General features: G+C 27.6%; 2 protein-coding genes across 2 annotated transcripts; one reads left to right on the top strand and one right to left on the bottom strand.

The window, feature by feature from the left end:
• Positions 1 to 684: 684 nt before the first annotated feature.
• On the bottom strand, positions 685 to 1,663 carry LOC100816563 (putative calcium-binding protein CML19). The gene has a single exon (XM_003549800.5). The coding sequence runs from the start codon at positions 1,497 to 1,499 to the stop codon at positions 1,077 to 1,079; it is 423 nt and encodes a 140-aa protein (XP_003549848.1). The 5' UTR covers positions 1,500 to 1,663; the 3' UTR covers positions 685 to 1,076.
• A 2,678-nt stretch (positions 1,664 to 4,341) lies between these two features.
• Positions 4,342 to 7,841, top strand: LOC102662529 (putative F-box protein At3g58860). The gene is made up of 4 exons (XM_006600741.4): positions 4,342 to 4,977; positions 5,310 to 6,224; positions 6,309 to 6,446; positions 6,542 to 7,841. The coding sequence occupies exons 2-4, from the start codon at positions 5,316 to 5,318 to the stop codon at positions 6,842 to 6,844; spliced, it is 1,350 nt and encodes a 449-aa protein (XP_006600804.1). The 5' UTR covers positions 4,342 to 4,977; positions 5,310 to 5,315; the 3' UTR covers positions 6,845 to 7,841.
• The last annotated feature ends 3,923 nt before the right edge of the window (positions 7,842 to 11,764 follow it).

The following is an 11,764-nucleotide window of genomic DNA, read 5'->3' as shown; positions in this document are numbered from 1 at the left end:
AAAAGAGACATAAAACTTAAAAAAAGATAGCAAACGAAAATTAAATTTTAAAAAAAATACTAAAATTGCAAAGAATCTAAAACTTATATAAGTATATAAATAGTATTAATTCACTAACATACATTGGAATCTCTCGATGGAATAATAAATTTCTCATTAGATCCAAATAATTTCTAGATCATGTAAATAAATAGATTTTTTTTTCAACTACGGTAATTAGAATCTTTGACTTTTCTATAAAATTTTGAAATATCTCATAAGTTTTGATCATCTAGATTAATTATGAGACTAATTATTAGAATTTAATCACACTTAAAATTTTTTGTCCTTTTCTAAAAGTGTATTATGCAATCGACTTTAGATCTTTTCCTATAAACTCAATTATGGTGTAAACTTAGTTAGAGCTACACCCATTAAACGAATAATAAGCCGGTTAGCTTCTCTATAACTCCATAACATTAACATAGTTTTTCCAAGTTCTTTTCTCCCGGACAGAAAGTCGTACCCAAAGTAAACATGAAGAAATGAGACGTTGATTCGATAATTCAATTGTTAAAAAGCCATTAAGATAAGTTGATTCCTACTTTTCTTTTCAAATAATTGCATTCGAAAATATAATCCGTAAACAAAGCAGGACGAGTCACTTTACAAGATAAAAAGTAAATTAAAATAAAGAACACAGTATTAGAATAGTAAAATCCGATGCCTTTCAGACACGGTTCTGGTTTTAACTTGGAAAATGAAATGATGGGTAAAGTATCCAGCAATTGCTGTCCTTGTTACAGAAAACGTACTAAAAAATTGATGCCTTTCTTTTAACCAAGATTCTTTTTAGTGAAATTTCCTTTAACCAAGATGTTATTCCTAATAATCAAAAAGCGATTTACAAATCCATGATTTGTATCAATCAACAAAAGAATAAGCCAGAAACAAATTAGGCACAATGTACATACAAATAGATTAATCAATCAAATTGAAACCCACCAAACTAACCAAACTATAGACACATGAACTAGCCAGCAAGTGCCAGAATCAATGTACATGTAGCATCATAATCATCACCACCATCATCGTAGTCACTTCATCATAATTCTGAACTCTTCAAAGCTAAGCATGCCATCCCCATTCAAATCAAACCTACTTATCATCACTTTGCACTCTACCATTGACTTAGATTCCCCTAACTTCTTCAGCATCCTCTTCAAGGCCTTTGGAGTAATAAACCCACACCTCTCCGTATCATACATATCAAAGGCTTCTCTCAAATCCTTCAACTTCTCTTCTTCTCCAGCAGCCTCCATCAGATTCATCAAATCGTCCAAACACAACAACCCGTCGCCGTCCGAATCCAACGCCTCGATCGCCATCTCAGCCTCCTTCAACATAACCTCACCACCCATCATTGCTATTCTGTTCCTTAGCTCTGAGGGTGAAATCTTTCCATCACCGTCTTCATCGAAGTACCTTAGCACACGCTCGTATTCCGCACCCCTCATCATTTTTCTGAACAAACAAATAAATAAACACGTGTGTAGTTGTTTGATTTTACTTAGGAACTAAAAATATTTTGATTTTGATGAAACAATTTGGTTGTGTTGAGGGGTTTATATAAGTTTTGGTACGGTGGTGTAAAAGGCGTGTTAATAATTTAGTTTTGCATGTTCCCGGAAGAAGAAAACGACACCAACGTCACGACATATGTAGTTAGTTGAAGTTCAATTGGATAACGCGGACCAAGAATTTAATAAAAATTATGACTTCAAATTCGAACACCCTTGAACAAGCAATATTTGCGGTCAAAGTACTCGTGAATTAAATTGAAAGGAGTATTATTTTTTATTTTTTTAAGAATAAATAGTCAAATTGTTTATGAAAGTATGATGTGTGGAGAAATTCATCCATGAAAAATTAAAAATATAAATTTAATATTAAATAAATAAAAAAAGTGACAAATTAATCATATAATTAAATTTATCAGATTATTTTATCGTTAAATATAATATTTAATGATCTAATTAATAATAAATTATATTTTTTTAAGAATTAATTTGATATTAAATTATAAAATTTAAAAATTAATTTATTATTAAATTATTTGAAGGATTAATTTGTTACATGTTTTACGCATCTATAATTAAATTTAAATTTTTTATTTATTACAACCGATTAGTCAACGCTTCATATGATTTGCAATTGACAATGAGCATAGTCACCCAATGAACGAGCATCCAAGAGGACCAAGACGCGTCGGTGGCTCAGTGCCAACCCAGTCACACGGTGGCTACACACCTCCTTATATTAAATCTTATCCGTGCCAATTGCACCATTCGTATTTTATTTTTATACAGCTAGCACCTAATAAGTTACAGATCATATACAAACATAACGTTTTAGAAGTTTTTAACAGTTTTTAATACTAACTTTTATCTTGAAAAAACATTTTATTTTTATAGCCTTAACTTGCACACTCATTATGTAAAATAAAAAAAAAAAAAATTTATTAAAAATCTGAGTATGTAGTATATTATATTCTTATTTTAAATTTGGATGATATCATAAGTAAAATATTAAAAATACGTTAATTAATTTAAAGAATGTGGAATAAGAATAAAAATATTCAAAGCTGTAAAAAAATAATTAAAGTTATAAATTGAAATTTACTAAAAGAGAACAGTGTATATATATATATATATATATATATATATATATATATATATATATATAAATTATCTTCAAAAAATCATGATTAAAAAATAAATTGCTCTTAACAACTCTAACCTATTATATAAAAATATAATTAAGTGTACTTCTTTATTAACATTGAAAAAACTGAGAATATCTCATTTTTATTTATAATCATTAAAATGATATTAGTATTAACGTTGTAAATATATATTATTTATGATTTTACAAATACTCATCAGTTTTTTACAAATATAAATGTTCATAGTTATTTTCACTGTTATTTTAATTATATATTAGGATACTATTTTACAATTAGTTCTTATATCTTACAGTTATACTATTATGCGAATAAGAATTTATTATAATTTTTATTTTTTAATATTCTAGTATCATTTATTTTGTTTGTATAATCAGGATGTACTCTGTCTAAGCCTATATCAAATTTCAAACGTTGAATAAGAAACTCAAGTATCAAACTATTTGTGCTAATAACTTTTAATATTATAGTATTATCTTTTTTTTTCACTTCTTTCAACAAATATTTTTTTATAAACATGAACTATGTTTCGAATTAATAATCACATATTTAAGAAACAATATCATCTATTAATCATGTTTCACCATAATTTTATGATTGGTTGTGTCATTAATTATTATATTTTTAAATCTTTTGGTAGGTTACTTCCATAAAAAAATCTTCGGTAGGTCACCATACGTTCATTAAATGCATTGATTTTTTTACAAAATGTTTTTTCTTAATATTATTAAAATATAGCATATATAGTTTTTACTTAATTTTATTGTTTTTTATTTATTTTAAATAATAGAATATTATTATCTATGCACCCCCAATTAAAAAAGGAACAGTATTATCTGTATTTTCGTATTATTAGTTATATCATTCTAGATTTGTATAATATGATGTTATTATTTATGATTTATGTAATATTTTCTTTTACTGTTATCTAATATTTTATTAGTATTTTATAAGTGTTTATTGTGTGCTGTTATGAAATATTATTCCTGTTTTAGCATTATTTTGTTTTATTTTATAACAAAGTTAGATTACAAAAAGAAAAAGTCATCCAGAATAAAAAAAAAGGAGGAATGGGAGGGAAATTATCAACTTGTCACGTTTTTTTTGTGAAATAAAATATTCCCGTTTAGTAGTGTGAAATATGACATTATCTTCTTTTGTTGTTTTTTTCTTAATATTGTAGAGCATATAGAAATTCTATAATACAGATGACACGTGCAAATGACGTGGTAATAGTTGTGTTGTGATTTAAGTAGCGAGAACGACGCTGCTCCTCAAAACAAGTTGGTGTAATATTACTGATTACACTATGTGCAGGATCCAGATGCCGGTAGGAGTACTTGTGAAATTAGAATTAGAAATTAGTTTATATTAATAGTTTCATTAAAAAAATATTTTATTATTTAATAATGTATTATTAATAAATTTAATGATACAATTTCTTGCTTTAAATAACTTTTTGTTTTTTAAAATAATAAAAGAACATATATTTTTATCAATAGAAAAAAAAATCATTTTTATATTATTTTCACCAAGTAATAGCGGATAAATAACGACATTAGAGTTTAAATTTCATGTGAAAATAATTTGGAATCATGCTTTATTTTCTATTTGCAAATTCTAAAGTTGTCACTTAAAAAAATTCATAGTAATTTATTTTGACCTAAGGTTTAATATCCAAATGTTACCTATAAGATAATATTACTTGTCAATCATGTTACACTTTGTTGATTTGTCAATCTTTTTCTTCCTTGTATAGTTTGAATAAATATAAAGTAAAATTTACAAGAGATAAATATTATTCTTGAATAAAAGAGATGGGGTCCAGATAAATATACATGGAATCAAAGATTTGAACCTTCGATCATTGTAAAAAAAAAAAAAAAGGCAACCATGTGATACCAGATTTTTTACCTCGAAAAGTAGTGTTCAACAATAAGCAATGCAACGCCCGTTCCTACCTTCCATTTTGCTTAGAAATCATGTGATTCTAAACAAAGCAAAGTATATTATTAAATGAACTCCCGAAGATACGGAGAAAAAAAAAAAAGGTAATTTGAGATGAGGTCCCTCACGAACGGAGCATACTCCGGATCTTTACTTAGTAAAAGGTTCTTCCATGTGGATCACAAAGCAAGGACTTCAAACGGGTTCCTAGTTACTAACATCAGTTTGCTAACATTCCATGAAAAAATAATCATAACTATAACATCCGTCTCATTCACAAATCACAAGAGAAGATAGTAATTAAAGAGGTATCTATTCTCATTTTTATGTTTATTCAGTAAACTTACATCATGAGTAATTGTTAGTCATGATTTGATTCATTTAATTTTCAAAAACAAATGTTCAAAAGCCATGTTACAACATTACATTTGCATCATTTGTGTTTTTACATAGGTTGTGTTATGAAAATCAGAAAATTCAATGAAATTTTCTTTTCCTTGGAGATTAAATCATTTTGTGCATTCGCTCTCTGATATTTCCTTCCTTTCCTTTTATTTTTATTGAACATTATTTTGCGATGTTGATCATTCAATTTCCCTATTTCTTATCTTGTTGATCCCTGAATTTTGGTGAAGTTTAGGCCAGGATGAACATGCAAGATGCAGGTAGCAGAGATAATCAACAGAAAAGAGCAAAATCTAACAATGAGGAAGATTATGAAGGAGATCTTATCAACAAATTACCAGATGGAATCCCTGTAGCCATTTTATCTAAATTGCCAATAAATGAGGCTGCTAGGACCAGCATCCTCTCAAGAAAATGGAGATATCTATGGACCTTTTTTTGTGGAACCTTAGAATTTGATGGTTCACCAATTATGAAAGACATGAAAAAAGACATTAAGAAGGCTGCAGGAAGGCAATTGCAGACGGCAATGGAGATCATGTATGATGCTGAAAGGCAAACATATACAACTTGGATCAATGAATTGTTAAGTTCACTCAAGAGTTCCACTCTACAAGGATTGAAATTTTGGTTTCATGTGGGTACTGGGTGTGATGTTGATAAGTGGATTCACTTTGCCATTCAAAAGAAGGTTCAAAAGCTTGAGCTGTATTTTGGACATACATTTGAATATGTTCTTCCATTGCACTTGTTTAAACTAGAAAGCTTTAATTCCTTGCATGTTTTGCGTCTGAAATCCATTACTGTGACCGAGGAGATGCTGGAGTATTTACTGTGTCGCTGTCCATTACTTAAAACGTTGAGCTTGGTTAACTCGGGAGTTCCAAAAACTATGAAGGTTTCAGGTCCATCACTCAAGCTGAAATGTCTAGAATTGGTAAGATGCTGGGAGCTGATAAAACTAGAAATTTTTGCTGAGAATTTGATGTCATTCAAATACTATGGATCTCATTTGGACACAGAATTTAAGAGCGTTCCATGTCTTGTGGAAGCAACATTTGGAGGATCCTTTGTGGAGTTCACTAGAGAAAGTTTTCTCCCACAAATAAAAGTGCTTAAATTGGATATTACACAAAACGAACCTCAAGTGGTATAGCCTTCTTTTTGCTCTTCCTTTTTTTATGTTGCTTTCCTTGTTAGCAAGATCGATATCATTTTTCTGTCTTATTTTCAGCTTTTCCGGCTAAGTCAACTTCCCAAGTTAAAAAATCTCAAGCATTTGGAGCTGGTTGCCTGTGTTGATGATGGTATCACACTTGCTTGTGCATTGCTATTAAAGGCAACACATTCACTATGGAGGTTCACACTCAAGGTATTGTGACCCTTTGTATTGTGCATCAAGCATGTGCATGTGCTGAAAAGCTAGGATAGTTGTAGATCTGAATATGCCTTTTTTCCATGTTGCAGATGCTAAATACCAAACCCTCTTTTAGAACAGAACGCAAATTTACAATGGAATCTCGGTGCAATCTCAAAGAGTTGGAATTGGTTGGGTTTTGTGGAGCAGCATGTGAAGTTGAATTAGTTATGTACATACTTGAGAATGCAGCTGAACTCCAGAAGATAATTATTGACACAAGGTTACCAACTAAACCGAAATTGAGACCGCTAGGGGAGCAATGCAAAACTTGGGATCATGAGGAAAACAGAAAGCGTGCAAGAGGACTTCAGGAGAAAATACCACCTTGGATTGAGTTTGTTTGTATTTGACGTAGTATTGGAAGCACAAGCATCATAAGTATTGGTATTGAAAACAAAATGCTATATATCAACAGTGGATAAGCATCATAAAAAGATTTGGATATTGTCATCATTTAGAATACTCAAAGTTATTTGCAAATTTTAGTTCAAAAGAAAATAAAGATTCAAGTGTTAACTGAATTCCTACAATTTGCTATGCCAAACTGCAAGAGGGATCCGATCTTATGTTTGTGCATACGGAACTAAATAAATAGGAAATATCTTTCCTTTTCCTTCTATGGAACAATGACTCATGTGTCTAAGCCACCACTATAAGCCAACACCACCTTATTCAATTTTTCACGTAGGCAACAACAACCACCACCCTTTATGGTTTCAGAAACTGCCTCTGTATCAATATATGCAGACGCTTTAATAACTGCATGTCAAGTAACAAATCTGGAATTCGGAAAAGAAACAAAATTTTCACAAAAAAGGGCAACTGTTGTATGAAGAGAAGGAGCGGTAACAGAACAAGCTCTTTCAACTGAGCCATTGTTACACGACACAGCACAAGTACAACGAGTGAGTGAGAGTGTTGTATACTGTATAGTGGTATTATATAGTATATGTTAGGCGGCGCCTTTAATGGCATGATTGAATTTTCATTGCTACATTGTGGCCTTATTGATTTGATACAAAAGAAAAGGAGAGAAAAAATAGGCGAATAAATGCAAATTAGCAAAATTTAATTCATTCCAAATTTTAAACACATTGACAAAAAAAAAAAAAACACGGGAGAATATAAAGAATGGGACCATGTAAAGAAACAAGAAACAATCCACCAGAAGGAGCTGCACCCGTATGTCTTTTAGTGTACGTGATGGCAAGTTTTTTTTGGTGTGGTGATGGTAAGTTTTTTTTTTTTTTTTTATGTACTGGTGACGGTAAGTTACATAGATACATTATATAAATTTTTAACCAATTGTAAGGAAAAACACAAAAAATACTAAATTGTAAGAATAAAAAGATATTTAAACCAATTTTAAATTGCTAAATTACCAAAAAGCTTAATAATTGGGTAAATTAAGAAAAAAGTGTTGCCACCAATGACTTTTCGTCATAATTAGCAAATTTTAAAATACAAATAAAAGAAAAATTGCGAATATTAAAATATTATCTGTTATTAATAATGAGGATACCTATTTTTGATGTTCACAAATTTTAGATAATTTTACACTTTATTAATTTTTAAACTTCAACTATTGTTTTCTCCTAATAGCTGCCCACTACTATTCTCATGTTATTTGCTTTTTTTTTTTTACTTCTAAATTTTTTCATCTTTTCCTTTTTTATTTTATTTAAATATTTAAGAATGGCAATGGATAGGTCTTATAGTATTTGTCTTCATACCTGCATTTAAAAATAATATCCATACTTAGTTACACCCATAATAATAATTTTAATCTTCATTTCTGACACCCGTAGCACCTATGTACTCAGACTCGCACACAACTCATAATTTACTTATAAATAAAGTTACTATATCAATTAGAAAAGTTATGGAAATGTACCTTTAGGTAATTCAAACATAACAGTAAAAGTAGGATGATAATGGATAGATCTAGATAAGGTCCTGTAATACTCATTTCATATCCACTTTATAAAAAAAATACTCATTTTAACCCATATTCGTGTTGGTAGCAACTTTAATCTTCATTCTCGCGTTTCATTGGATACCTATATACCTCTATCCCTGGCTCATATAACTAGTCTCATACCCGTGGTGACAACTTTAATACTCATTAGTTAAATGGTTTAACAGGCTTCTATTTTTCAAAGATAATTTTTTAAATCAACCATAACATTGATTTATCAAAACTTACTTTATAAATAAACATTACAGATATAATCATCCAACATTGTAAAGATAAGTCATTGAATTGGTGCAAATCTGCACTACTAATTAAAACACCAACTAACACAAAATATCATTCATCATTTGAAATCAATCTTAAAAGAACTTGTTAACAAATTCATAAATTTATAAATAAAATAAATAATAGTTTAATATTCTTAAATAAAATATAACACAAATTTAATATAAGGTATATTGAATTAGAATTCACTATCCTCTATTAGATTGTTATTGTTAGTCATAAACTTAAGAAAATATAATTTTTTTTATAAAGAAATACATGTGTAATATAAATTATTTACCTAAGTAACCTACTTTTATATACCAGTAGGGTGGATACTATAGTAGCGTACCCATGCCTACATTGCACATAAATCCCCACCTCCATTCTTACTTCCAACGAATAGGTAATTATTCTCCCCACTTGTTTAAAACCCTTTTAGATTAAAAAAAAACCATTGTTCTAAAATTAATTTTTTAATCTTCTTCTTTCTTTTCCCATCTAGAAATATAAGTAGTTGTGATACTTTATCATCATATTTTTTTTATCTATAAAGATTCAAATTCGAGATCTTACTCAAAAAATTAGAATTTAATACTATTCAGACCAATAATTTATTGATATATTGTCTCATTTTAAAACTACATGTAAATATCTTAAATTTTTATATTTTATTCCCCTTATTTATATATTTACACCAATTCTAGTTTCTCACCTATCTTCTTCTGTATGATCATTATTGTTATTAATTTTATTAATAAACTATTCCTGTTAATTCAAGTTTATATGTCAATGCATGATAAAAAGTCGAGAATATTGATTCGTTATATGTTTTAACAATAATAATATAATTAATAATTATAATTAAAAGTTGAGACAATAGTTTTTTTATTTATTGTTGTTAAAATCAGACTTAGGTCAACCGGTAATCACAACTTCAATTCTTATTCCTCATGTCTAACTGTGACTCATAAAACTACCTCTAAATTATATACAAATGCAAACATTTCTTTAAACACACTTGTATATAGTTTAAAATGATATAAAATAACTTTTTTTAAATATATATTAACATATAAAATAACTGTTTATATACACTTTTGTAAACATTTATATACATATTTACTAATAATGTTTATTTTATAAAATTAAAATATAATAATATAAAAATTTGTATAAACTTAATACTCATAAGACATTTTACAGTACTTACTAATGACAAAACAAGAATCATCTTAAAGAATAAATATCGACTAGCTCCCTAGAATATACTAATATATATAAATTTGCAATAAGATACACCTCTTCCTCTCCTTGTAATTGTCCCATATGCATCTGAAATCACTATACCATTTCCACATATCAACGTCAATATAAAATAAACACAATAAAAGGAAAGGAGCAGTAGCCTAGGCCATCTCTAGCGCCAAAAATAATAAAAGGAAAGAATAAAAGATCAACAAAATCCGAAAACTCAATCAAAGAACCAACATAACACAATTTCTCAAAGAATGGAGGGGAAGAAGGGCCAAAGACTGTTGCCTCCATTATCCAATCACAGTCACCATTTGCAAGGAGAGACAAAAAGGGAAAAATCAGAAAGAAAGAAAAAAAAAACAGAGAAAAGAGGAAACTTTCCTCTCTTCCCACATACGAAAGGGAAAAATCACACTTGGAGGATAAGAAGGTAAGAAGGTGAATCGGTTAAAAGTAGGTAGCATGAATGAAGTGTGGGTGGGTGGGAAAAGGTGAACTGTGAAGTTTTTTTCTTTTTCTTTAACCGTTGCATTTTGAAACATGTAATCACATTTTTTTTTATAACATTGCTTGTTATTCAGAGTAATCATGTTAGGAACGAAAATGAATCAAATCAACTTAAAAAAAAGTTTCACTGGATTTGACCATTAACTTGTTAAACTTAATTTATGAAACAAATGAGTTGAACTTTAGTGAAATAATTAAGTTTGTTAATTAAATGAGTTAAATTTGAATTTGAATTATGTATAACTCAATTTGATCGGTTCATGAACCAACTTTATATATATATATATATATATATATATATATATATATATATATATATATATATATATATATCAAATTATATTAGTGTAATTTTGATAATTATTATACTATTTTTATAACTTGATGTAGAATGACTTTTATTAATTCAATAATTGAATTATATCTATATATCACAAAGATCATGTGTATGGAATTTTATCAAAATTAAACATCAATAAGAAGGTAATCAAATTATCTATATTTTAGTATATTTTGAAATGTTTATATTGGATAAATTGTAATTTATATGTACGAGATAATAAATGATTTTAGATTAATATAAAATTTTGTATATATAATCTACTTGAAAGGAACTTTTAATCTAACCATGAATTTTAAGAAAATATTATTCAAATATTATAAAAATTGTGTAATAATTATCAAAGTTACACCTGTGTAATTTGATCATTTTTCATGTATATGTATTATATATATATATATATATATATATATATATATATATATATATATTAAATTTGCATATTTATTTTTAATTAAATTAACATTAATTTTTTAGTATAAAATAAACAAATAACGCAGATAAAATAATTATAAATTTAATATATATTTAAAAAGTATTTATATCATTAAATTGATATAATTATAATAAATATAATTATTTTACATACTTTCATATTAATTTTATTGTACAAAATAAATGAATGAATAAATAAAAGTTTGTAAAATAATTATTTTTAAATTGAGTTTGAGTCAAAAATAAAGATTTATATTAAACTCGAGTTAAACCGTGAGTTGGATGATCTTTTATTGAGCCGAATAATCTGAATCAAACTTAGTTAAATTAGTTTTTCTATTTATTGAATGTTATATATTTCTTATTAGTTTAACTTATAGTGATTTAATAAAATAAAAACCTGTGGTGATAAAAAAAACAAATTAAAATTTTAACATTTTTATTTTTACACATTTGTTTCATAATTAAAATTCATATAAATAATTATTTTGA

Source organism: Glycine max, chromosome 17, assembly GCF_000004515.6.
Source record: "Glycine max cultivar Williams 82 chromosome 17, Glycine_max_v4.0, whole genome shotgun sequence".
NCBI classification, from domain to species: domain Eukaryota; kingdom Viridiplantae; phylum Streptophyta; class Magnoliopsida; order Fabales; family Fabaceae; genus Glycine; species Glycine max.
The sequence above is the reverse complement of the archived record's forward strand: the minus strand, read 5'-3'. Positions and strand labels throughout refer to the sequence as shown.